This window comes from Chenopodium quinoa, unplaced genomic scaffold, assembly GCF_001683475.1.
Source record: "Chenopodium quinoa cultivar QQ74 unplaced genomic scaffold, ASM168347v1, whole genome shotgun sequence".
Lineage (NCBI taxonomy): Eukaryota > Viridiplantae > Streptophyta > Magnoliopsida > Caryophyllales > Amaranthaceae > Chenopodium > Chenopodium quinoa.
The window spans coordinates 79253-107064 of NW_018743382.1; the positions used below are offsets into that span (position 1 = coordinate 79253).

At 36.6% G+C, this 27812-nt stretch overlaps 2 protein-coding genes across 3 annotated transcripts; both read left to right on the plus strand.

Annotated features, from left to right (window-relative positions):
* Positions 1–3224: 3224 nt before the first annotated feature.
* On the plus strand, positions 3225–6880 carry LOC110738258 (leucine-rich repeat receptor-like protein kinase TDR). Its single transcript, XM_021918634.1, has 2 exons — positions 3225–6150; positions 6247–6880. The coding sequence occupies exons 1-2, from the start codon at positions 3672–3674 to the stop codon at positions 6540–6542; spliced, it is 2775 nt and encodes a 924-aa protein (XP_021774326.1). The 5' UTR covers positions 3225–3671; the 3' UTR covers positions 6543–6880.
* Positions 6881–10599: 3719 nt separating this feature from the next.
* LOC110738260 (dicer-like protein 4) lies at positions 10600–27637 on the plus strand. Of its 2 annotated transcripts, XM_021918635.1 has the most exons (25): positions 10600–11011; positions 11313–11490; positions 11699–11812; positions 12238–12378; positions 12459–12531; positions 13064–13104; positions 13450–13590; positions 13686–13814; positions 14584–14722; positions 14909–15011; positions 16133–16319; positions 16840–17000; positions 17088–17294; positions 17378–17634; positions 17718–17992; positions 18099–18526; positions 19342–19442; positions 22040–22245; positions 22385–22594; positions 24082–24540; positions 24645–24914; positions 25113–25439; positions 25919–26297; positions 26383–26497; positions 27074–27637. In XM_021918635.1, the coding sequence occupies exons 1-25, from the start codon at positions 10905–10907 to the stop codon at positions 27222–27224; spliced, it is 4899 nt and encodes a 1632-aa protein (XP_021774327.1). In that variant the 5' UTR covers positions 10600–10904; the 3' UTR covers positions 27225–27637. The 2 variants fall into 2 exon arrangements, with proteins under 2 accessions (XP_021774327.1, XP_021774328.1); XM_021918636.1 differs by lacking the exons at positions 10600–11011; positions 11313–11490; positions 11699–11812; ... (1 more) ...; positions 12459–12531; positions 13064–13104 and having other exon boundaries at positions 13498–13590; positions 13706–13814.
* The last annotated feature ends 175 nt before the right edge of the window (positions 27638–27812 follow it).

Here is a 27812-nt window from a genome sequence, read left to right on the forward strand (position 1 = left end):
AGTAATCCCTCCTCGACGACGACTCCCACTGCGCAAGGGTATGTTCCAGACTATCAACAACAGCTCTCCCTGTTGCACTCATGCTGTCCTTCTCAAGAGAGAGTTTCTGAACGTCTTGCATTATCTTTCCCATCCACTGCATACAACAAAAAACAGAAGATGAAATACAATAACAACAAATAAAACTTAATTAAAAGACAACGATAAATATAATAAAAGACATACCGCTTCCGTGGCAGTAGGCGGTGGCACATAATCATCATCGCTGTGGTCGAGATCAGCGATCAACCTCGGGTGCGAATACCGGTTGAACCATTCCATGTAGTAATGGTCACACATGGGAGTAACCCCAGAGGGCGGCCGCTGCAACTCCGCTGTCCATAATCGAGCCACCATCGGAAACTGGTCCCACGTCCCGGTCATGATATCCGGCCATTCCACGACGTACTCCCTCGACGATGCAGGTCGGACCGCCTTCATCGGGCACGCCGGGGGAGGAGGGACAACTTGGACAAATCCAAGTTGGCGAAGACATCGCTGGGGCATGTACGCTTCGACGATGTCACGATACTGAATGAGTCCCGTGTACAGGGTCCTGGGTACCCTAACACTAGGGTTCGGGCCGAAAGGCATCCAGTTCACCTGTACAATTACAACATATAAAATATAATAACATGAATATAATATGTGCAAATAATAAAATGTAGACTCTATAAATAAACGTTACCTCTAAGGGGGACAGCTTGTCCAGCAATAACCGTATCGATCGGAGGCGGTCAACGGACTTCTTCTCCGAGCGGGGACTCCACGCACAAGCACGCGGCATCCCCTCATCAATAGGAACTGGGTCACGATGTGGTCGCAATGCAGGAAAATACTCGTATATCCAAGTCTGCAATAGAGTCAGACACCCAGTGATACCTGCCGCGTCAGCCCGACTCGCAAATCCTAGTTGGCGATACAAATACGCCAACGTAGCCGATCCCCAGGAAAACTGGCCTACACTGTCGGGGTCACACGCCTCTACGATGTCGCGTGGCCTGAGCTTGTTTCCGCCGCTCTTATCCGGAAACAAGGTACATCCGAGGAGTAGAAAAACATAAGCACTCAGCTGTGCGTCGGGCGTCCTACGTGCACTCGAGTACAAACACCGCTGCAACACAGATGCGATCTTCACACCTCCGTGTTCCCAAACACCTAGCGCCTCGGTGTACAGTGCAGCCCTGTCCACCGCCAACAACTCCGCCAGCGAATCTGCCTGATCCGCATCAGCCACAGCACAAAGTCATTTACCCTCAACACGAATCCCCAGAATGGCCTCGACGTCATGTAACATGATCGTCATCTCACCGAACGGAAGGTGAAAAGAGTTTGTATCCGGCTGCCATCGCTCAATGAAAGCCGTGATCAGCGTACTGTCAATCTTATCGTGCATGGTGGCAGGAACGTGCTTCACCCCAGTGCCCTCCAGTCGCTCGAACATCTCGCTCTCCGCCGGCCAGGCCTCAGCCCATGTACGCAAAAAACTACAAGTCTTTTCCCGGGTATGACATTTCAACAACCCCGTAACTGAAGGCCTCTCCTGGTCCTCCCAAATACGGGCAGCTATGTGTCCTAGAAAGCTAGGAATCACACTCCCGTCAACAGGCCCACCGGGCACCTCACTCCTAACAACCCAAGAATCATTACCCGCCCTCGACCGTTTCCTGCTTGCCCCAGAGACAGTGGACGCAGATGATGTGCCAGATCTACTAACAAATCTACCACCCCTACCCTTACGCACCTCCACCATATGCGTCTCGTACATGTCATCAACCCTCTGACTGAATGGACCGTAATCATCATACGGTCCACTGCCATCGTCCACATCCTCATCCTCATCTGCGCCCTCCTCCTGCTCCTCCTCCTGGTCACCCTCCTCAGCATCATCATCGTCATCGTCATCCTCATCCCGACGGTGGATCCGTTCTCTACGAACTGAGGCCGAAATACCACGTGATCTGACATGTCTATGCCCCGACCTCTCCACTGAATAACTTCTACTAAGAAGCTCTATATTCTTCCCCCCACCATGACGACCCTACACAAAATTTTAAAATATATAAACATACAAAAATTTATACGATAAATAATCATCATCGCAAATCAAATACACTAAAAACAAACAAATAATAGTAAACAAAATATAAACGTAGAAAAAATACAACGTAATTGAAAAAATATATAAAAATAAACAACAAAATATAAAAACAATTCAAAATTATATTACAAAAAAAAAAAAAAAAAAAAATTCAAAAAACAATTTTTTAGAAAAATTTAAAAAAAAAAAAAAAAAAAAAAGGGGGGGGGGCGCCCTGGCTGGACGCCCAGCCGGCGGTGGTGGCGCCAGATGCAGACGCCGCCACCAGTTGGCTGGCGTCTGGGCTGGACGCCACCGCCACGGTTGTGGCGTTTAGTCTAAGCGCCGCAACCGTGGCGGTGGCGTCCAGCCCAGGCGCCAGCCAACTGGTGGCGGCGTCTGCATCTGGCGCCACCACCGCCGGCTGGGCGTCCAGCCAGGGCGCCCCACCGCGTTCACGGCGGTTTTCCCCTTTTTTTTTTTTTTTTTTTTAAACAAAATATACCTTTCCACCTTGGGACATCCTTCCCTCCGCCGCCGCCGCCACTTCCTTGCCTTGCCGCCTCGACATTGCCGTTATTTTGAATTTTTTTTTTTAGAGAGGTTGAAAGAAGATGAGCAATGAGAGTGTGAGTGATGAGAGTGTGAGTGATGAGAGTGTGAGTGTTTTTTTTTTTTTAAGGTCAAGGGCAATTTAGGAAAACCAAGTGAATTTTGTGGGCTTTATGTAGTAATTTGTGGGCGATGTTTAACAAATCCCTAAGTAATAGCATTCCAGCTAAGATTATGGAGTCTATCATTTATTTAAATTATTACTACTAATTGTACATTAGCTTAATTTCCGATTAACATATTATTTGCCCCGGTTTTTGTGCACTACTTTCTTCCCCTGTTTCTTCCTACAAAGCTTTGTATACATGTACCTCTTACATTAGATTATAATACGGAGTGCTAATTAAGCTATTAAAGTATTAAACATTTTGATGAAATCATGGCACTATTTTAAAAATGAATTAGCACCTTCTCCGGCAAGCTTCTGCCATATGACTATATACTCTATGTTTAATCATTGATTTTGATGATGGGATGGAAAACACATCCTATAAATTCATTCATAATATATAAAATATATAATGGGCCTTCTTTTAAAACTCCAAAGCAATGCAATTAGTATTATTATTAGTATTGGATTCTCATTAAAAAAAATGAAAAAGGAAGATAAAGATGTTAATGATGAAGCAACTTTATACTAAATCACCCAATAAGTCAAGATTAAATAAAAGCAAGAATGGTCCCCGTTTGTTCCCTCCTTTATTTGTTACTGATGTTGAGTAGTGCAATGAGTAATACTACTAATCTCTGTTTCCCATGCAATATGATTTATGATCTATGATTCTTTCCTCCTCATTCACCCCACACAAAGTCACCAACACTGTTCCCCATTTTTGGTTACTTTGAACTAATTGAAAATAGCTACTAGTACACCACTCCACTTCACTCCCCACCAAAAACTACTCTTCTCTCTCTCTAAATATTGATAGTCCAAGTCCCAATGGATATCTCAGCAACCTTTACCTTGTTGTTTCTTCTAGTTGCTTCCATTGCTGCTGTAGCTTCTGCTGATGTTTTCTCTGATGCATTGTTGAGCTTAAAATCTGAGTTTTCAGATAATTATAATGCCTTGGGTGATTGGTTTATGCCTTCCAACAAAAACCCATCTGATGAAATTACTGCTTGTTCTTGGTCCGGGGTTTCTTGCAACAGCAACTCCACCATGGTTATTGGGTTGGACCTCTCAGCCAGAGGCCTCGCCGCCGAACTTTCTGGTAAACAGTTTGCTGTCTTTGTTGATCTTGTTAGCCTCAATTTCAGCCATAATCTGTTTTCTGGGAAGCTTCCTCCTTCAATCTTTAACCTCACAAACCTAAAGAATTTAGACATTAGTAGGAACAATTTTTCTGGCAAATTTCCAAGTGGTGTTTCAGGGTTAAAGAAGCTTGTGGTGCTTGATGCCTTTAGCAATGGCTTTTCAGGGCCTTTGCCAGCTGAGGTTTCACAGGTTGAGTCACTCAAAGTTGTCAACTTTGCTGGAAGTTACTTCAGTGGGCCAATTCCTTCAGAATATGGGAATTTTAAGAGTCTAGAGTTTATCCACCTAGCTGGGAATCTTCTTGGTGGTGAAATTCCTCCAGAACTAGGCAAGCTTCAAACTCTGACACACATGGAAATTGGCTATAACTCCTACCAACGAGGCATCCCCTGGGAATTAGGTAATATGCCTCAAATTCAATACCTTGATATTGCTGGTGCTAATCTCTCAGGTCCAATCCCAAAAGAGATTAGCAATTTGGCTAACCTTCAATCCCTTTTCCTCTTCAGAAACCAGCTTAATGGCCTTATTCCTTCACACTTCAGCAAGTTGGTTTCTCTGCAAAGCTTGGATCTTTCTGACAATCAGCTTTCTGGGCAAATCCCAGAGAGTTTCTCAGAGCTAAAGAATCTATCTTTGCTCAGCCTTTTTCAAAATAAATTGAGTGGCACTGTTCCCCATGCCATAGCAGATCTTCCTATGTTGGATACTCTTCTACTTTGGAACAATTTTTTCTCTGGGTTGCTCCCTAATAGCTTGGGGATTAACTCAAACCTGAAGTTGGTGGATGTTTCATCAAACAATTTCAGTGGAAGCATACCCCCTAATCTTTGTGCTAATGGCATGCTCTCCAAGCTTATTTTATTCTCTAATTATTTTGCTGGCGAGCTTCCTCCTTTTCTCTCCAATTGTTCATCTCTGGTGCGAATTCGCTTCGAATATAATTCACTATCAGGTCCAATCTCATTGAGCTTTGGCAGTCTTTCTGATATTTCATATGTTGATTTGTCAAGTAATAAGTTAACAGGTGGTGTGCCTGAGGATATTACTCGAGCTTCTAAGCTTGAATACTTGAATGTCTCCAACAACCCGGAGCTTGGAGGTAAACTCCCACCAAAACTATGGTCCTTGCCACTTCTTAGCAACTTCTCAGCCTCCTCTTGTAACATATCAGGCAGTATTCCCTCTTTCCAATCTTGCAAATCTCTTACTGTTGTGGAACTTAGCGCAAACTACCTGTTAGGGAATATGCCAGAAACTATTTCAGATTGCCATGGCCTTAGTATCATAGACCTATCTCATAATAACATCAGTGGTGAAATCCCTGAAAGACTAGGTCATTCCACAAGTTTGCTGCTACTAAATGTGTCATTCAATGATATATCTGGCTCAATTCCAGAGAACAGCAATTTTAGATTGATGGATAGCAGTGCTTTTCAGGGCAACCCAAAGTTATGTGGGGTGCCGTTGCAGGCATGCCGGAATTCTAAGGAAATCCAAACTGAGTTATTGTGGGTACTGGTACTTTGTGCAGCAGTTGTTGTCTTCATAGCCCTTGCTGTCTCTGGGGTATACTATATCCAGAAAGAGAGAAAAAAAGGGCAATGGAAAATGATATCTTTCGCTGGATTTCCCAACTTCACTGCATATGATGTCTTGAAGAGCTTTAGCTCTCCAGAGTTTATGGACACATTACAGTATCCGTTAGTATCTTCTCCGATTTGCAAAGTCACCTTGCCAACAGGCATAACAGTTTCAGTGAAGAAGATCGAGTGGGATCCACAGAGAATGGAAGTGATGGAAGAGTTGATCATCCAAATGGGCAATGCAAGGCACAAAAACTTGACTAGGTTGCTTGGTTATTGCTACAACAAGGATCTTGTGTACCTTCTGTATGATTACTTGCCGAATGGTAACGTAGCTGAGAAGATATTGGCAAGGCAGGACTGGACTTCCAAGTATAAGATAGTGCTGGGTATCGCTAAGGGCCTATGCTATCTTCATCACGACTGTTATCCAGCCATTCCTCATGGCGACCTTAGGCCAAGCAACATTGTGTTTGCTGAAAGTATGGAGCCCCAGTTGACTGAATTTGGTTTCCGGTTTTTGATGCAGCTTAACAAAGGTTCATTCCCAGTCACAACATCCAAAATGCAACCAGGTATGCTTCTCTACGTTTTCATAGCTTCTTTCAATCGTATACTCGTAGCAGTTAGTCATCTGGTGATTATAAATCTCATTTAAATCCTTTTTCCAGGTCAATACACATCAGTTAATGAGGAGCTGTACATGGACATATTTAACTTTGGAAACATCATCCTAGAAATCTTGACTAATGGAAGGACACAAAATGTGAGTAAAAGTATACTAAACAAGCCAGCTGAAGATCTTTTAGAGGAGATATGCAGGGAAAATGAAGTGAGTCGTCAAGATACTCTGAGGAAGGAACTAAGTTTGATGCTTGAAGTTGCTTTACTCTGCACCAGAAGCAGGTCATCTGACCGACCGTCCATGAAGGATGTCGTGAATATTTTATCTGGGTCGAATAGTTGAATGTAAAAATCAAAAGAGCATACTTTAGATTATAGAAATTAAAGTACATACTAATATACACAGGCAACAGCTGCAGTGACTTTGTAACCAATCATATGCAGCTAAGATTGCTGATGCATTTGATGGCTATAGTTCTAAGCCTTTTCTTTCCTTCTGCTGTGTTTTTGTATTTCCTTTTTCTTGATTTTTGTTGTGATGTAAGATTGCTGCCTGTTAGCAGACTTGTGACCAAAAGACATGTTTAAGAAGTGATGAATTATTTTTGTTGTGATGTTAGCTCACGGACATGTTAAATCTAGCTCGTGATTCCTTAATAATTGATACTACAGTTTCTGATCTTTCCGTTGCCTTCTTCAAGCTGTATTCAAAGTCTAGTGCTCTCCTTGTCAAGTTCTTTCGGCAAGTTAGGAATATGTTTTATACTCCTCACATCTAGTGCTTATTATTTCACTTGAAAATGGGGGGTGGATGAGATTCAAACCTGCGACCGTTGTGTCAACTTCAAGTTGGCTTCGATATCAATGTTAAACAACCCTCTCAACCAAAAACTTAAGGTTATGGTTAAAGCCCGAAGATATGTTTCATACTCTATCACGTCCTAAACTCGTGACTATTGTGTCACGCTTGGTTTGTGTGGTAACTTTGAATAGAAAAGATAAAAGAGAAAGTGTCATTTCATAAAGGCAAGTGTAACCGATGATATTAACTTTTTGCTTAAGCCATTACACAAAGACTGTTGCAATTCTTATATGATGGATAGTCATGTGATGTAGCCAACAACAATTCAAAATTTGTGGAAGATATAATGAATGTAAAAAATTTATTTTAAATTAGCACCCCTTAAATTAAATAAATGCTCAGATTACCACCCATTTTAAAAATCCGGTGAACTTTAGACCTGTGGGCCCCACTTTAGTTATTTCTCTTCTTATTTCTCCTCTCTTCTCTTCACTTCATCATCTTCTCCTCCTACTCCACCTCTTTCGACATTAAAGCTCCCTTTATCCCACCTTCTTTCTCTCTCCTCCAACTCTAATTTCTTCCCCTTTCTTCTCTCTTCTTCACATTTCTCATCTTCCCCAAATCAATCAAAAAACCCGAATTTTTAATACCACCAAATCAAACACCCATACAAATTAGAAATTTCTCACCATATCAAATCAAATCGATTCAATCCATTCAAATCCGATTGAAATGAAAAGCACTGGAAAACTCTTCACGATCAGATTAATTACCTTCTGGTACTCCTCAAACATTGACGTAATCCTATTAAACAAGTATTTGTTGAGCAATTATGGATTCAAATACCCAATTTTCCTAACAATGTGTCATATGATAGCTTGTTCTCTCTTCAGTTACATCGTCATTGTTTGGTTGAAGGTTGTTCAGATGCAAATTGTTCAATCTCGTGTTCAATTTGCGAAGATCGCTACTCTTTCCGCCATCTTCTGCGCCTCCGTCGTTAGCGACAACATCTCTCTTCGCTATCTCCCTAACTAATTAAGCCCACAAATTCCCCCAATTACAATGTCACAAGAACCCTAATTTTTACACAAGTTCTTTCGTTGTTGAATATGCGGTTGCAATAACAAATGAGCTCAAATTTGTGAATAAATTGCAAGTAGGATTGAAAATTGAATTAGGGGAAGAGCTTTATAAGAAAGATTGGGGTGGAAAACAATTAGAAAGCTGAAAATAGCTGTTTTTAGCCGTTACGTAGGACCCACAGATCAGAAACCCACCGGATTTTCAAACTGGGTGGTAATCTGAGCATTTATTTAATTTAAGGGGTGATAATTTATTTATTTTTATATTTTTTGGTGGTTAGTTCGAAAATGGTTTCATTTTTTTGTGGTAATTTAAAAATTAACCTTATTATTATTATAAGATTTTATTGTGTACTTTAATTAGTTAGTTGAAACTGGATTTTATTACATTTAATCGATTATAATGTAACATAAAAATGAAAATGAATCTCGTTCTTAATTACTTTGTAAAACGAATTTTATGATCTAAAACTTACAAGTATGTAAAAGTTATATTCTATGCAAATAAAACTATATAACTTTATGGAAAATAAAACTCCAAAATAACTACTCCCTCCGTTCCTAAATGCTTTTTACGTTTCTATTTAGGGTGTTCCTTTTTATTCTTTACATTTAGTATCTTTTCTATTTAAGTCATAAATTTTGGACAAAATTACCTTTGTTTTACAATTTTTATTCAAAAGTCCTTACTTTTCCATGTGCTATTGTACTTTTTGTACTACTTTAATAGTTTTTCAACACTTATTATTACTTTCTCTCTCCTCTCTCCTCTAATTTCTTCACCCCACATGCTCAACATTGTATTTTTCAATAAAATTGTACTTTCAATCATTGAAATATTCCAACATATCTCAACTTTACAAAAATTTCTAATACCCGCGTATAATTCCAAACGTAAAAAACATTAATTAGGGAACGGATGGAGTACTAATTACTAAATATCAAAAATTCGCTTGTCAAGTGTGCATGTTAATGTTCAGGTTTTGTAATACATTTTTTTTTGGAAAAAAGTTTTGTAACAAATTGACGAAAATCAAAAATGTCAAATATCTATCATAACTTTTAATTGGTAAGGAGAAGGGCCCTAATGGGCCAAAACCTGAAGCGAAAAAAAAAACCTGAGAATAACTAGTGGTGGAAAGTACGTAGGGCCCCGGGGGAGTTTCAGGGGGTTCAACTGAACCCCGTTGGATCTGGGAAAAAAAGTTGGAATTTTGTTATTAAAAAAAAAAAAAACAGAAAAACTATATAAATAATATTTGAAAAAATTATATAAAATGTTTTGTGTGTAGCTCAGTTTGATAGGTCACCCTAGAGTTAGGCGGTTCGAGTCTGCCAGGACACATTTTTAGTGTTTTTTTTTCCTTGGTTGTATCACAATTGTTTCATTGGAAGATGGGGCAATCTATCTTACTCGTTATCATTTCATGGGTTCGCTTCCCTCTCACCTTTTTGCGACAAACAGTAGGTTAATTTCACCTCCTTATCTGAACTCAAGGCAAGTCTTCTCAATAAAATGAACAACCTAAGTTAGAGAATAGCAAAAAAAAAAAAAAAACCATGTAGATGCCGTACTTTAAATTTTTATTTTTTATTTTGATGTTTCATCTTCTTATCTCTTTGAGCATATATATATATACATATATATATATATACTTATTTTAATTTTTTTTTTCTTCAAAACAAAATCATAAAATAAGAATCTCTACAAAAAAACAAAATTTTATGTTTCAAAATTTCTTTCACAGGCAAATGTCGTGAATCAATTCCAGATTAATTGCTAAATGTAAACATTGTAGCGTGAAAGTAAGGAGCCATAACTTCAAACCAGTCTTGGAGGTCACTAAGAGGCTAGTATGAATACTTAAACATCAATCACTGTTCCAAATGAGTATGTTCAAACTTTAAAGTTATATATTATTGTATCTAATCATTTTATTTTGCAATTTTATTGAAATTTAGACCCATTTTGTTATGTACTTGTGTATTGCTATTTATTTGAACACTCTATTTTTATACTTGAATATCCGCTTCATATCCGTGCATTTGGATATCGGGTGTTTGATGAAGTTTGAGCCCCTAGCTACAATTTCAGGATCCGCCACTAGTACGAAGTACAAATCTATCAAAAATTCGCTTGCCATGTGTGCTGTGTGCATGTTAATGTTTAGGTTTTGTAATACAATTTTTTTTGGAAAAAATGTTATCTACTCTCTTTGTGTTTTAATAAGTGTTAATGTTTGACCTTTTTCACTATTCACATTATAACTTTGACTTGATTATTTTTCTAATATATAAAAAATAAATGTTATTGTATAATACATTGTTGAATTCATTATAATGTATACTTTTATAATATCAAATTTCATACTTATAATTTTACTAACATATAATTAGATATATTAACGGTCAAAGTCGTATCTCAACATACGTATTTGGTCAAATTATAACATTTAGTATAACACAAAAGGAGTAACAAATTGACGGAAATTAGAAATGTAAAAGATCTATCATTAGAAATGTAAAAGATCTATCATGACTTTTAATTGGTAAGGAGAAGGGTCCTAATGGGCCAAAACCTGAAACCAAATAAATAAAAAAAAAGAAAGACCTGAGATTGACTAGTGGTGGAAAGTAGGGCCAACCATGGGTGTTGGGTTCAGCAAATAGTCCGGTCGTCTTAAACATGACGAAACGAATCCCATTCTTACTTTGATTTCGAAAGCATCACTTTCTCTCTCTACAATACTTTCTCTCTATAGTCTCTGCAACCTCAATTTTGGATGAGCACATTTCTCAGATTTTATACTCAGTCATGGGCGATTATTCTCCAACTGCTGATGATTTTTCCCCAGAAATTGAGTCGGGGATCACTTTAATTCCCCCTATTCCGAAGGAAGATCCCTGGATTATAGCTCGAAAGTATGCTCTTACTCTTTTTATAATTATACTCGTACTTGCTTTTCATCAAACACTTCATTTGATTTTTATTTTGATGTTCTGATTTTATTATGATCGTCATTGTCATACCATTTATTTATTTATTTATTGGTTTGTTAACGTTGGATTTTGATAAAGGGTTTGCTTAGTGTGTAAGATTATTGTGGATATCTGTCATTTTCATTTTCAGTTTATTGGGATACCTTGCATTTCTGGGTATGATGCTGTCAAATTGTTGAAGTGATGTCATCATACTTTTTTTTTTTTTTTTTTTTTTTGGCAGGTATCAGTTAGAATTGGCAAGAAAAGCTTTGGATGAAAATGTGATTGTGGTTTTAGAGACTGGTTGTGGGAAGACCCTTATTGCTATTCTATTAATGTGTGATATGGCTGACCTTATAAGAAAGCCTCAAAACAATGTCTGTATTTTCTTGGCTCCTACTGTCGTATTAGTTCATCAGGTTTTTCCATTTTCCATTCTCTGTCTCTTCCTGTCGACTTGGATTCTACTAAGTCCGTTACATATTATTTGCAACGATTTGACATAAAATAGAGAGGTAGAGAGGAAAAATGTCTAATTGTTGCAAATAATATGTAATGGAGGTAGTAAGATTTTTTTTTTTTTAATGTATTGTTTTGTGATTACGTGTCATGTGCTTCTTCTTGCAGCAAGCTAGGGTTATTCAACACTTCACTGATTTCAAGGTTGGAACCTACTGTGGTGATGATGCCAAACATTTGAAGACTCATATCGGCTGGGAAAGAGAGCTTGAGCAATATGAGGTTTCACTTTATCATTTAAGTCTGTAGTGTTTGTTTGTTAGATTAACTTTTTGATACAATGTGGCCTTTTAAAAGTGAAAGATTATGTTGAATTACTATACAGTTACACTGATGGTTGAAGTTGAGGATGTGGCGTCTGAATTATATTCAATATATAGAGTTTAAAATGGTTTGAGAAATCAAAATGGGCGTGGTTTGGTCTGATAACAGCAAACCTTCTGATAAAAGATTATTCATGTTTAGCCAAGCCATTAGACAGGACACCCTGGAATCAGCTTGGCTAAGGTGTTGACTTAACATTTACCTTTGTCAATGAAGAATTTCTGTGAACTGTCTGATAGATAATAGATTCCTTGCAGTTCTACTGCATTAATTGTATTGACTCCATAAAGACTACTATAAAAGTTATCTCTTATTGTGTGCAGGTTCTTGTTATGACTCCACAAGTTTTGCTACGTAATCTATGCCATTGCTTCATCAGGATGGAGTCAGTTGCTCTCTTAATATTTGATGAGTGTCATTATGCGCAACTTGAGAGTAATCATCCCTACGCAGAGATTATGAAGGTAAAGGTCTAGTCTATGTTTATTTTATGCCATTTTTGAAGGTATAGAGATTTTGACATCTTTGCATACACAAATTGTAGGTCTTTTACGATACGAAGGTTAATAAAGTTCCGCGCATTTTTGGCATGACTGCATCTCCTATATGTGGGAAAGGTAATTGAGTTTCATGTATTTGTTCTTTCTTCTCTCTTCTACCGTCGTCCATTTCTGCGGAATATAACTTCTAATTTTCCTTCATTTAATATTTATATTTAACAAGTTAGTATCTTTAAGAGTTACCAAAAAATGGTCTATACTTGCTGGATTATTGCGACTTTGCAGGATTTAAAGATTGTATTAGGTCATTTGAATGTGCTATTTGTTTAGAATTTTAATTATATTTTTTTAATTGCAATAACGCTGCTAATTATGATTGACATCAACAATGCCTTTACATGTACACGCTGTCTTCAGACAAGGTGGTGTTAGTGACAGATTCTTCTCTTGTTCTCCATGCTGGACTCTTACTATTAAATTGTACTTCCTTCTGACCAGATATTCTACATTAGGAACAAAATAAGTTAATGTGCTTGCTTTCAGGATATTTTGTTCGTTGTAGACGTTTAGTATTATATGAAAGTAAATGCTTGCCAGTTGTCATTTATTTTTGGCCATTTTAATCAAACCTTTTGATTTTCCATTTCAGGGGCCTCTATCAATAGTCTTCAAGCTTTACTTCATGCTAAGGTGGGTGTTAGACTGTTTAGAACTTGCAAGCATATGCATTTATAATGCATCATGCGACAATTATAGAATCTATTATCTACTTATAAATAAACTAACCATAACACATTGATTTGATTCTTCAGCAGTGTTGATGTACAACTTGTGTTTCACTTGGTAGATACACACCCATGCTTGTTTGGTGTGCATTCTAGCACACTATATTATATGCATGTGTACATATACCTCACATACAAGGATGTATTTATCTATGTGTGTGCATGCATGTATTAATTTGTGTAATGTGTTTTGTGTGTTAGTATGCATCTTTCATTGGGCTCCATAAACATCATTTCTTCCTTGTGTCAGGTTTATACTGTTAATGACAAGAGAGAACTGGAAACAGTTGTTGTATCTCCTGTGGTTGAAGTGTATCACTATAGCTCAAGCGAAATAATGTCGAGCGCTCAAAAGAAGTGTTTGGATAAACTGGAGGAGGTTAAACGTCAGGTATCATTGAATTGCACACCATCTTTATACTGTTTTTTGATTTAGCTTTTAGTATTAAAATGTTAGTTGTTTTGGGCCTTATGGTTTGCAAGTAGTGTACATCTATGCTTTCCAGGACTGGAGATGATCTTGCTAGAGTACAGAACACCAAGAAACTTCTGCAAAAACTTCATAACAACATGGTGTTTTCATTAACCAGCCTCGGCCTTTGGGGAGCATTGCAAGTAAGTCTCATATTTCTTGCGGTAAAGCATTACAATGGAAATCCAGGTTCTTTTCAATAAGTAATAGATGTTTTGCTATGCAATTTGTGGTAGTATGAAGGCATGATAAATAGTACATATACCAACATTAAGCTCATGATATAAATAGTACATATACCAACACTAAGCTCATGTATAATCTTTGCTCTATTTTCAAAAATATATAATAATGCAAGCGTTATATACATCTAAACTCCAAACTAAATTATCCATGTGGGACTCCCTAATTTGCAAAATAAAATGATCCAAGTAACATAAACATTACAAGCCCATTTTATTTTGTCAGTGTGGGAAACAAACAAATAAGTATAATGTTGATATCATCAAAAGTACACCTACATTATAAATCAACACAAACTTCTCTAATCTTTCTATGTGGGATTGCTCCTACATATGTTGTTAGAAGACTACCTTGTGAAATATTACAACAAATATTTCGTTGGTTGCTTGTTAATATTAATCAGTATCACCTATTGAATATACACAACAACAACAACAACAAACGTACACATGCACACATACAACAAACGCGCGCGCGCATGCACACACGTACACAAGATGGTTGCCTTAATGAGGTGAACTCGTGACCTTCATTTACTATTTATGTCAATGTTATTAAAATCATAAGAAATCACACTTGTTTTTTATTGTACTTTGGAAAAAAAAAAAATAGTGATTTATTTCAGATGTGATATTCTTCATATATGCATATTTCTGGTTGTTTCTTCAGGCATGTCACATCCTTCTGAATGGTGGTGTCTGGGAGAGAGATGAGCTGATAGATGCAAAAGGAAACTCCAGTGATGACTTGTTACAAAATGAGTATCTTGCTCAGACTGCATCTCTTCTAGACGCAGAGTGTATGGGAGGTATGAAGCATTGTGCAGCATTTTAGCGTTTTTAATACTAATGACTTTGCTCTAAACTTACTAATTTAATGTCTTGTTTAAGGCTTAATATCTCTAACAAGAAAATTTCTGTTTGTGCTACCATTTCTTACATGTTCAGCATTATAATTGGCGAGCATTTTATACTTAAATATCTTAATTTAGCAGAAGCCACTGAAGGAACGGCTGACATGTTTTGTAACAAGCTTCTAAGGGAGCCATTTTTCTCGCAAAAGGTTTTGCGTCTTGTTGGAATCTTGTCAAATTTCAGGTTCGTATTTGAGCACTTAGGCTTGAGATTGTGCTGGACATTGATGCTAAGTTGTGGTTGTTTGAAATTGAATTTTATTCTCCATCCTTTTTTTTTCATGCTCTAGAATCTTTCAAGAGATCTTTCATTTATGGGATAAATAGCTGACTATATCCCATAACAAATCACTTAAAACAATTCCTAAGAAAATTTGTGGATATTGATATTGTTCAGTTGTTCTAGCCACATGCACCACCGGATCGTGATGAAAGAATTTTGTCGTTTTTTCTTCTCCTTCGCCCTTTCAATGCCCACTAATTGAAATCCTCTACAGCCCCCCCCCCCCCCCCCCCAAAAAAAAAAAAAAAAAAAAAAAAACAAAACAAAACAACTCAAGACTACCCCATTACCCATACACATCAAAAGTCTTCCAAATACGATTTCCACCAATTACAACAAGAAAGAGGTGAATACATATTGTGTTGGGCCTGCTGGCCTAGGCTATTATTGTCATTTTTATTTTATTTTCTGTCATTTCAAAATTTCTAACACCTATAAAATCCCCCCTCACTTTTTCCGTCCTCAAACCTACAATTGCCTAATATACCTTGCTAAATTATCCAGTTCTGATGAGCCATTGTAATTTGTCGTAATTGTTAGATCCGCTGACAGTTTATCTGTTTATGAGACTCACTGAAATAAGTGGCCTGGATAAGTTCAGTGAAAATGACATTTTATGTTGCCTATTCTTGGGTTTTGATTTGGAGTTTGTTGCAGACATTTAGAGCTTTTGGAAAGAGAAAATTATCGCATTAAATTGCTTGGATCAAAGCTAATATAGAAAGCTTTGATTGTTGTTATCATTGTCACAGCTTACAGATTTAGTAATACCTATTATGAGTGGGAAATATTAAAATTAAAGTTGTCTGGGTTTTTTTTTTATTTATTTATTTCGTTGGTGACTATGTGGAGATTCATAGTTTGTATGCTTCCAGTTAGCTGGTCTCTCTATTACTTTAGATTCATTTGTGTACATCTACACCTTCCAATCCCCTTTGTATGTCAGAGTCCACATATCATGACTGTTGTTTTCATGTTTTCTTGTGTTGCTCAAAGCTAAGCTGGTTTGCTTTCCTTTTCAGGTCAAGGCGTGATATGAAATGTATAATATTTGTGAATAGGATTATCATTGCCAGATCTTTGGCATATATCCTTGGACAAATTAAGATCTTATCTGCTTGGAAGTGCGATTACTTGGTTGGAGTCCACTCAAAGCGTATGTCCAGAAAAACCATGTATAATATTTTAGAAGAATTTCGGTCTGGAAAGGTAATTTCTTGCTGTGATACTTTGTATTCATCTGTTTCCCAAGATAAACTTGAATCTAGCTCTTTTGTGTTGGAGAGCATTTATGTTTCCTGGGAGAATCTAAGCAAGTTTTTGATGTTGACTTTAATTATTTCCCTCTCTTGTCTGCCTTTAATCTTTGTGCTTGTGCATGTGTGCGTGCTTGCAACGTTGTGTAGATTATGCATGGTACGGAATCAAGATATTGTTTTGTAAGCAATTAGCACATTGCTATTGTATCACTTTTGGATGACTTGAACATTATGATTAGAATGATTGGAATTGTACTGCATTACCAACAGAACCCATCTCCTGTTGTTTAAATGAATGTAGGTGTACTGATCAAATATTTTTTCAAAACTTGTTGCAGAACCCATCTTCTTCCTTTTGGACACTAATAACTAATAGTTGTATCTATATCCTTTATCTTTATAGAAGAAATGAAATTTACTCCTTGCTTATTGGTGATGTCCAAACTCTGGTTAATAATGTGATTTGGCAGCTGAATCTGTTGGTTGCTACTAAAGTTGGTGAAGAAGGACTTGATATACAGACATGCTGTCTTGTAATACGGTTTGATCTTCCTGAAACTCTGGCAAGCTTTATACAATCCAGAGGTCGTGCACGAATGCCTCAATCAGAATATATTTTTTTGGTCGACAGGTTGTTTCCTGAGCTTACAAGTGCTATGATATAGTATGATTTTGTGTGTTCTTATGTAAGATCGAATAAATTTTTATATCATTGCAGTGAAAGCGAGAGAGAAATAAATCTGATGGACAGTTTTAGGAAAGATGAGAATCTCATGAACATGAATATTAGAGACAGAAAACCCAACGGAGTTATTGCCAATAACAAAGAAGAGATATATTCAGTGGATTCAACTGGTGCTACCATTAGTACTCAAACTGGCGTTTCATTGCTCTACCATTATTGCTCTAAATTGCCACATGATGAGTATGTGCTTTCTATGTTTCCAATGACTTTTCCAGTTTTAGTCAATGAAGTAACTGATATATCACATATTTAACTCTGCGCAGATACTTTTCCCCTATGCCAGATTTCTATAATGTTGATGATACGGAAGGAATCATATGCCACATTATTCTTCCTTCTAACGCTCCTATTAATCACATAGTGAGTGCACCTCAATCTTCAAAAGAAGCAGCTAAGAAAGATGCTTGTCTAAGGGCATGTGAAGAATTGCATCAAGTTGGTGCCTTAACTGAGTATCTGTTGCCAGAACAAGATGATGTGAGGGAAAGCCATGATGTTTCTGATTCTGAGAGCACTGAAGGTATAATATTGTCATTTATCAACTGTGATTGCTTCCATGCCTATTGAATATGAATTTGGTAGTGTTTGATTGATTATTTGTAGATGAGGATTCACCTTATGAGCTACAGGAGATGGTAATTCCGGCTGCATTGAAGGAACCTTGGTCTGATCAGGACAACCTTGTTTGTCTGTACTCCTACTTTATAAGGTTTAAACCTAAACCACATGATAGAAAGTATAAAGACTTCGGACTTTTTATAAAATCACCTCTGCCTCTTGAGGCTGAGCAAATGAAGATTGATCTTCATCTTGCCCATGGTAGATCTGTGTTTACTGATCTGATTCCCTTTGGAGTTGCAGAATTTAGCAAAGAAGAGGTACTTATATCATCATCACATTTCATGGCAGTTTAAAATATCAATTTTTGTTTCTTATGTGAGATTGCTGGAATACTTCATCTTCCCTTTTTTTTTTTGAACCCAGATGCTGCAGGCACTGAATTTTCAGGAAATGTGCCTGAAGATCATCCTTGATAGGTCTGAATTCATGTGTGGTCATGTTCCCCTTGAGAAAAATAAAGTTAATGAATCGAGTTCATCCGTCTTCTATCTGTTGCTCCCTGTCATTTCTCGACAATATGACAGCTCAATATCTGTGGATTGGATGACCATTAGGAGGTGTTTGTCATCGCCAATATTCGCGCCTCCCGATCAATTATCGGATACCTGTATTTCTCTGGATAGTCATTTGCAGCTTGCTGATGGGCCTGCCAGTGTGAATGATATCCTAAATAGCTTAATATATGTTGACCACAGAAAGTCATTCTTCTTTGTTTCTAAAATTCTTCCTGACAAGAATGGCCATAGTCTTGTCAACAGTTCTACAAGCCATGTAGATCACCTGAGTGAAAAGTATGTATTAACCTTCTTTGTCTCATTTGATATAATTCACCATTAAGTTTTATGTTGTTTCTGAAAAAAATGCTATTTCTTCTTGGTTTTCCCATTAGCTATCCAGCTGTTTCTTGATTGATAAAACAATGAGTTATGTAGATGGGAGAAACTCTTTTGCTATAACAATGCTTTTTAAGAAACTATAGTCCTTATTTTGAGTTGCAGTAACCACATGCTGTTTTAAGTCATATGAAGCAACATATTTTTTTTATCCTCCATCTTGTGATTTTGGTCAAATGTGTTTTCATCTTTTTTCCACCCTCCAAAATTTATAGTAGGAAGGAAAGTATATCTTGCTATGGAAGAAAATAGTGAAGAATTTAAGAATGAATTGGAATCCTGAAATATCAGAGATTAAGAGGTACTAGATATACTCCTTCCATTCCTTAGAAAGTGTCTTTAAGGCTATGCACACGGACAGTTATCATGTTGGTATCAAAACTGTCACATAATAATTTAGTTCTTGTTTTGTGATTCTTTAATGATCAGTTATAGCACATTGGTGTTGAGTGATAGATAAAATTGTGTTGGAAAAGTTAGGAAAATGGAACCGTGTAGAAAGTGCTAATGGGCTTATAACCAATGGGCCTGCTAAAGAAAAATGAGAAGTTTCTCACTCAATCTAAAGAATTTCCCTTTTTTTTTAGTAATTATCTTTGGAACTTCTTTCCTTTTGTATGGACTTTGGCCATGCCGTATAATGGATTTGTTTCTGGATCTCAAATTTTGTAAGGCCTTTTTCTTAGTACTGATTCATGCATTTTCTGTACCAGGTTTGAAATCAATCTAACTCACCCTGGACAACCTCTACTACAAGCTAAACAGCTTTTTTGCCTACACAATTTGTTGCATGACCGCCCAACGGGGAATTCAGGTACTGCCTCTTGCCCTCTTTTGCTTACACATATTTCACATGTTTTTTTAAAAAAAAAAAAAAAAAAATTTGTTTTGGAAAATATTATTGCTATGAATTCTCTTCAATATTAGAAATAAGAAAGATTATGAGAATGAATTATAGAATATTAGGGCAGAATTCATAAATTGGAATCTAGAAGGTTTAGGCTAAGTCGGAGTAAGACTGAATATTTGGTTTGCCGCTTTAGTATACAGAGGGGGACAAGCAATGATGGAGTGAATTTGGATGGAAAGGATTTGACCATGAGTGAGTGTTTTAAATATCTTGGGTTAATCATCCAGAAGAATGGCGACAATGACGTGGCCTATAGGATTAAGTGAGGGTGGCTTAAAGGGAGAGTGACCATAGTAGTGTTATGTGAACAAAACATTCCTTTACAATTTAGGGGAAATTCTATAGGACTGCCTTAAGACCAGTGTTGCTTTATGGTACATTGGTACATAATATTTGGCTTTTAAGAAGGATTACGTAAAAAACATAGAGGTTATGAAAATGCGCTTGTTAAGATGGATGTGGGGGAACACTCTAAGTGATAGAATCAGAATTGATGTTATTCGCAAGAAAATGGGTGTTGTAGGCATTGCAGTCAAACTAAGAGAAATTCGCCCGCATTGGTTCGGGCATGTGAGATATAGACCTCGTGGTGCACCGAAACGAAAAGTGGAAGAGTGGGATCATGGAGAGTTAAAACGAGGTAGAGGGAGATCGAAAATGACTTGGTTAGGAGTTATGAAGGATATGAAGCAAATGGATTTGCATGAGGATGAGGTTTTTGATCCAAAAGGATGGAGGAGGAAATTTTTTGTGGATGACTATGCTGAATAATCACTTTTGGTTCATGTAACCGTTTCCGCTCATGGGATTAAGGATTTGATTGATTGATTGAGGGCAAAATTTGTAGATGATTACATTGATTACAACAATTTAATGACAATTGCTTCGACATAACGGATGCTCTCCTTTTAGTTTTTCTCACTTAATTTTTGAATGCCCCCCTTGTACGGATTTCCTTTTTACTCTTCCTCTACCCTTCAACTCTAACAAAATGACTATTCAAGGCCCTCGCTACCGTTGTGATCAACTTTCTGCATCAATTACCTCCTTGCCCTTCCTACTCTTTGTAACATGTGTTGGCATGGGAAGGGGATTCACCTTAATTCTTTGCAGTTCTCTTATTGAAATTGTGCATTTTTGTTTGACTGCTGAATAGGAAATTGTCATGGAAGAAGTAGCATATCATTATCCATAATGAGATCTAAAGATTCCAAATTGTTATTCATTCTAAAGCACAAAAATTGCTTAGCAACAATTTCGTCATGGACCTTAGTTGCATCGCAATATGCTCAACAATTTATTAGAAGCAATAGTTTAGATTGTATAATGTATCATGTAAAAATCCAATCATTTTTCTCAAAACCCTCAATCCCTTTCCCAACATTATTAAGGGTGTTGGGTGGGTTCCTGCATAAGATCCTAAACTTTTTTTTTTTTTTTTTTTTTTTTTTTTTTTTTTTTTTTTTTTGCAAAAGTAGTTTTAAATAAAATGCATTGTTGAGAGAAATCTAACACGCTTGATGAAGATTTAAGATTTACCCCCCAAAAAAAAAAAAAGAAAAGAAATTTGTGATTATATCTATTTTTTTTAGAATAAAAAAATATGGGATTCAAATTTAGTGGGAAAAAATTGTCAAGAAGAATGTGGCTAGGATTGTAGGATAGCTGATGGCAGTCCCAACCACAAAGCAATCTATCATCATTTCTTTGTATTTTAGTCAATCCAAGATTGAAATACTTTAGTTGTAAGTTGTATCGTGTGCGTGTGTGTGCGTGTGTGCGTGCGTGCGTGTGCGTGTGCGTGCGTGTGCATGTGTGCGTGCGTATGTGTGTGTTTTTTATAAAATCCCTCGTTTTTGTTATAAGCTTTTGAAACTTAATATTTTCATTAATATGTATAAAAAAACATAATCATGTGAGAAATTGTTACTTACATCTCAATTTGTAGTTTTATAAAATCAAGTTTTTATATTTTTTGTTTATACATAATTGGAGATATTGATAGTCAAAGCTAAGTTTTGAAGACCGTGTAAAGTCAAAACGAGAACACCAAAAAGAGACAGAGGGAGTAGTTTTTAAATAAAAATACATTATTGAGAGGAAAATTAACACGCTTGATGAAGATTTGAGATGTTGCCCCCCCAATATTGTGATTATACCTATTTATTTTTACAAATTTGTAATGCAAATTTAGCTCCCTATTCTATGTTCTCTACATTAGAAATTTAGGTAGAGATAAAGACAAATGTAATATGAAGCTCATATATGTTAAACTTTACTTTTGCTCTCTTTGCTTGGGGTTTGTGGCTATTGATTGCTGTAATTGAAATCCCTGTTGAAATTGTGAAACTTTTTCCATGGCCAAACTGAAGGAGTTTAATTTTAAATCCAGCAAGTTATTTCATGTTTCACTGTCACTATGATACAGAGTTACTCAATTAGGGCTGTTTACTTCAGTTTATAGCTTACTGAGATTATAACTTCTCCTTGGTCATTATCAGAGTCACATGAACTAGACGAGTACTTCTTCGAATTGCCTCCTGAGCTATGTGAACTAAAGATAATTGGCTTCTCTAAGGACATTGGGAGTTCATTGTCTCTGTTGCCATCTGTCATGCATCGCCTGGAAAGCTTTCTTGTAGCACTTGAATTGAAAGATATGTTGTCAAAGTCATTTCCCGAGGGAGTGGTGGTTACTGCTGAACGCGTAAGGCCACTTTTATGGATGGATTATGAAGTTTCAATTCTATGATTTTGTTTAATTAAATGACTGCTTTTCTCAACTTGAAGATGAGATGCATTTTGGTATAAACTTAGACATGGTTACGTTATGCTTTACTTCCCAGGTTTTTGAAGCATTGACTACAGAAAGATGCCATGAGGGCTTTTCTCTTGAGAGGCTTGAAGTTCTTGGTGATTCTTTTCTCAAGTTTGCAGTGGGGAGACACCTATTTCTTAAGCATGAAGCTTTTGACGAAGGGCAGTTGACTAGGAGGCGTTCAAATTTAGTGAACAATTCAAATTTATGCAAGTTGGCTATTAAGAACAAATTACAGGTTAATAGCTGGATTCTTGGATTTCTGTTTTCCTGAATTATTGATAAATTTGGGTTTCTTTTAATATTATGATTTAAAGAGTTTCATGTATTTGTTTAGGGAGCTCTCTTGTATACTCTCTTTGATTGCCATGCTTTTTTAATAGCCCTTTATGAAAACTAATCAAACACTCCATTTCTTAGCCTTGGAGTAGTTGATGTTGGTTGAATTACATGCATGAAATTTAATGAAACACTCTATCACTCACCCTTTGTGTAGATCATGTTGATTGAACCATGTGTATCTCTTGTGTCTTATCTTTGTGACTATTTTCTTAAATTTTTTTGTGTTCATATATCGTTGTCTAAGTTCTGCGTATATAAGCACCGAAACTTGTGCATAAAGTTCTTACATTCATTTCTTTCTAGTTTGATTCTAGTTATCTACAACAATTAAAAAGCTATGAAAGTTTTATAAATACCTTTTTTTTTCTTCTGCTTGCTATTGCATTTTTATCCTTCTTTTCAAAAGATATTAAACAATTGCAAAGCTAGTTTTCAAACGATATTAAACAATTGCAAAGCTAGCATGTGAAACGCTTACACTGCTTTACTAGCTGCTGTTCATGGATTCACACTTTAATTTGGTCTTGGTGTGCTTAAGCTTCAGAGAAATAAATGTTCTATGCCAAATTTTGTGCTTGTCAAGTTGACTTATGAGGAAGAGAGGAAAATACACTTAAGAATGGAGGGAGGAATTGAGCTGAGAGAATGGGTAGGTAAATAGAGATTCTTAAAAGTCAGAAGATGCTAATTTTAATTTTTCTGATCCATTCCTCCTTGAAGAGAAACAAGTTTTTGCTGAAAATTCATATTTCTACAAAGGGATTTTTTCCAGATAAAATTGATGTGTGAATCCTTGTGAAACATGTAAATCAATCACCTATTTTAGAATAATGCCTAAATATAACCCTTGTGTGGGTCATTTCTCCTGTTAATTTCTAGGGCTAATCCCTCCAATTCATTTGACCCTTTATGTCTGTTATTGAGTTGCATACCATCTCTATGATATTATTATACATCAATACATGACCAGCTTGTCCCCTAATGCTCACTTTCCTATTTCATGTCATACCTGAAATGTTTCTTAAATATTTGTTTTTGTAGCTTCCAGTGTGAAGTTAATGGATTCATATTTGTTTGATTTGGCTATGCATGGTGCTCAATTACTGCAACCACCCCAAATAATTTCTGTCCTTTTTCTGTTATTATGTTCATGGAAGCATTTCTCCCTTACTGTTTAACTTGCAAGATCATTGTTATATCTAATGGTCAACAGTCCATAAATTGATGTTTAAGATGATAGATGGATCCTCTTTATATTCTTTCCATTAGAAGAATTCTTTGTTTTGTTGCTGAGTCTGCCATTTAAATAAAATTGATATCTGAATGTGTTTATCAGTCATAAAAATGAATATCTAACTATATTGCAGTACTTCTATACTTTAGGGATTCATACGTGATCAAGAATTCGATCCTAGCCAGTTTTATGCTTTAGGTCGGACTTGCTCTGTCATATGTACCAAGCAGACGGAAAGTTCAATTCATTGCGTCTCTGAAGATAGAATTCTGGTAGATAATCGTCAAGTTAGATGCAGTAAGAATCATCAATGGTTAACCAAGAAAACAATTGCAGATGTAGTTGAAGCATTAATTGGAGCCTACATAGTTGATAGTGGCTTTAAATCGGCAATTGCGTTTCTCGGATGGTTTGGTATACATATTGAATTTGAAATTTCTCAAGTATGTCATGCTTGGACGGCAAGCTCCAGGTTTATGTCACTTGCAGACCGTATTAGTATTTCTGAAATTGAATGTGTTTTGGGTCATCATTTTGTTCACAGAGGCTTAGGTCTGCAAGCATTTGTACATCCATCATATAATAAGCATGGAGGAGGTTGTTACCAGGTAACTGGACTGAAATGCTGCGAAATTTTGAATATATGATTTTTTTATTTATGAATATTCTCGTTTGCATAACTTATTGGGTATTTATTTCTGATGGCTAACAGAGATTGGAGTTTCTTGGTGATGCTGTGTTGGATTATTTGATCACATCCTATTTGTACTCTGTGTTCCCTGACCTAAAACCTGGCCAGTTGACTGATTTGAGAGCATCCCTTGTGAATAATGACTCATTTGCCAAAGCAGCAGCTAATGCATTGTACAAATTCATTCTATGTGAGAATAGCAACCTGAGTAATGCTATTAATAAATATTTGGACTTTATCAGAAAGCCAGCTTCAGAAAGAAATGTACTTGAGGAACCGTCATGCCCAAAGGTCATTGCTCAAACCCTTTCCTCTTAGATATTATGATTTTTAAGCTTTAAAAATACTTTGTATTTTTATTATTAGTTTTTTTTTTTTTTTTTTTTTTTTTTTTTTTTTTTTTTTTTTTTTTTAAAAAAAATTATGCATCATTGTCTAATATTCTAAGTATGCTTTACTACCTTTAATGCCCTTTTCTTCATCCTACAGGCTCTGGGAGACTTGGTTGAGTCTTGTTTTGGGGCTGTTCTTCTTGATTCAGGGTTTGACTTAGATCATGTGTGGAAGTTGATGCACTCGTTTATGAATCCTATCATGAAATATGCTAATCTGCACTTTATTCCTACTCGAGAGCTGAAGGAGCTATGCCAGTATCATGGCTTGAATTTAGAATATGTTATTTCAAAAAGAAATAGAAGTTTCATGGTTGAGGCAATAGTGAAAGGAAAAAGTTTTCATGTCGCTGAATCTGCAATGTATCGCAATACTAAAGGAGCTAAGAGAATGGCTGCACGGAAAGCTATTGAAAAACTGAAGGTGACAATCTTCTTATATGGGTGATTCCACCTTTTCTACGATGCAGATTTGCTGGCCATTATTCCTGTAATAATAAAATTAAAAAAAAATTGCAAAAAAAAAAAAAAAAATAGATATAATTTCTGACTTGGCTGTTGTTGTTAGTTGATGTATTCCATTCTAATATTAGCACAACCCCTATGCTGTCTCCAGAATCTGGAACAGGATGAATTCATTACCGGTGCCATTAAAAAATTATCTTATTGAAAGCTTATATTACTCCGTACTTATGATGACACTGCTTAGAAGAATATATATGGTTTGGGCCTCCCATCCTTGTAAACTCCTCTTTTGCTTGTCTATGTTCCTGAAGGAATATTCTTCTGAAAATGTCTGAACTCGTCAAAGTTCCAATGGTTATTATCTGAGTATAAATGAATCTGTATTTACTCTGCTTTCGTCTACTGTTGAGTAATAAGCTGACATTTCCATATCTGCAGGCTCAGGGTTGTCGTCTGAAGACATCATTGGAGGAGGTCCTAAAAACGCTGCGCAAAATGGAACCAAGGCTGGTTGGATATGATGAGATGCCTCTGTCGCTAGTGTCTTCCAGCGATCTGCCCAATGTTGGAAATTTGTGCGTGGAGGATCATTCTCATACTTCTGTGAATCCAGAACTCACTTTCAGAAACTTGTCTTTGAATGATTGTCCTATCCTCAATGACAGTGCAAGTCCAGAGCCCAATGTATACGAAATGCCAACAATTGTCTCTAGTTCCCAGAAAAAATCCACCATAGCACCCGTTTCTTCGTACAAGAGACGGCAGCATAGTCAAGACACTGGGGGTGAAAATTGTAGCATTGACTCAGATGTGCATGGTACTGTTAAGCTGCATTAATGAATTTTCAGTATTGCTATATGCGCTGTAAAAAAAGCTGAACCTTAGATGTGTGCAAATTTCAGGTAGCCTGGGAAAAGCAACTGCAAAATCGCGATTGAATGAGATTTGCGTTAGAAACTGCTGGAAACCCCCTCTTTATGAGTGCTGTAAAGAGGAAGGACCAAGCCATTTGAAATTGTAAGTTGTATTTACCACATGTGCACCCCACTCCCTCTTTCCAAAGAAACCTCAGATGTCTTCATGCTTTGTTTTCCTGTACAATGTAAAGATGGTGTGAGATCTCGGCTTTTGCTCTAGTACTCCGTAGTAAAGTGCTTTGCATCTGACGAGTCTCCCCTTGTTTCCTTCCTATCTGGGAAGGGCGTGAAATTGATGCTCTATTCTGTAGTTATTGAAGTTGTTTCTGAAGCTTTCTTGTGTTGCTTTATTTGGTTAAATAATTTGATTTTATTTGCCAAAAAAAAAAAAAAAAATTTGCTTAAATTTTGCAGTCTTTGAAAACCACTTGTGTCATTACCTCAATTATTTGTATCTAAGCTATTTTGTCCCCAAAACCTTGCATGCATGGCTTGGCTACAGAGTGTAACTCAGTTACATGACATTGTCTAGTTGAGGTTTGAGGCTCTATTATTGCTTTTAGAGAAGAAACCCTTCAAAATAAAAACTGGTTTTCATTTCTGATGATGTGAAGATAGTTAAAGAAAGGTGTTTTTGTGGTCAGTTTCCTGTTTTCCTGAATGTGCCATTATGCAGGTTCACTTTCAAGGTAATGGTGGTAATCGAGGAAGCAGAAGATGTGATATTGGAGTGCTTTGGCCAACCTCAAGCAAAAAAGAAAGCTGCTGCAGAAGAAGCAGCAGAAGGTGCACTTTGGCTGTTGAAGAAGGAAGGTTACATCAGATAAGAGCCACAAATCACGACTTCATGTGTAATTGTGTATATACTATATAATATTATAATTGTGACACGAGGGAAGGAGGACCTATGAAGATTATGATAGTAGGCCTTAAGTCCGTTGGGCCTTAGAGTAGGCCATAGGAGGCCCAAATTTGACTAGTAAATAAATAAGATGTATTAATTATGGTGGGTAGTAGTTTTTGGAAGGGGCAAAAGGCAGTTAACTAATTTTTTGGACTGTTATTACAAAACTAAGCTGCTTATGTATCTAAAGACCTTTAAGCCTGAAGATATGGGCCAATTTTGTATGTAAATTAGTCAATTTTAAGGCATTTGCCTCCTTCCGTCTGTTTTATTGGATGGTGTATATATTTGAGCAAAAAGAATGCATATTCACTAGTCATTTATTTTGACTTTAAAGGATGCATCTCTCCCATATTTTCCCAAATGTGGAGAATAGTTCTTTCAAGAATAGATTGTGTTTTCCTTTTAAAAGAAAGGTTTGCTATATATTCCTTCAATTCATAATAAATAATTTTTCTTGTGAGAAAATACAGGAAAATTATTTTTAATATAGGTTTTAATTTGAAAATTA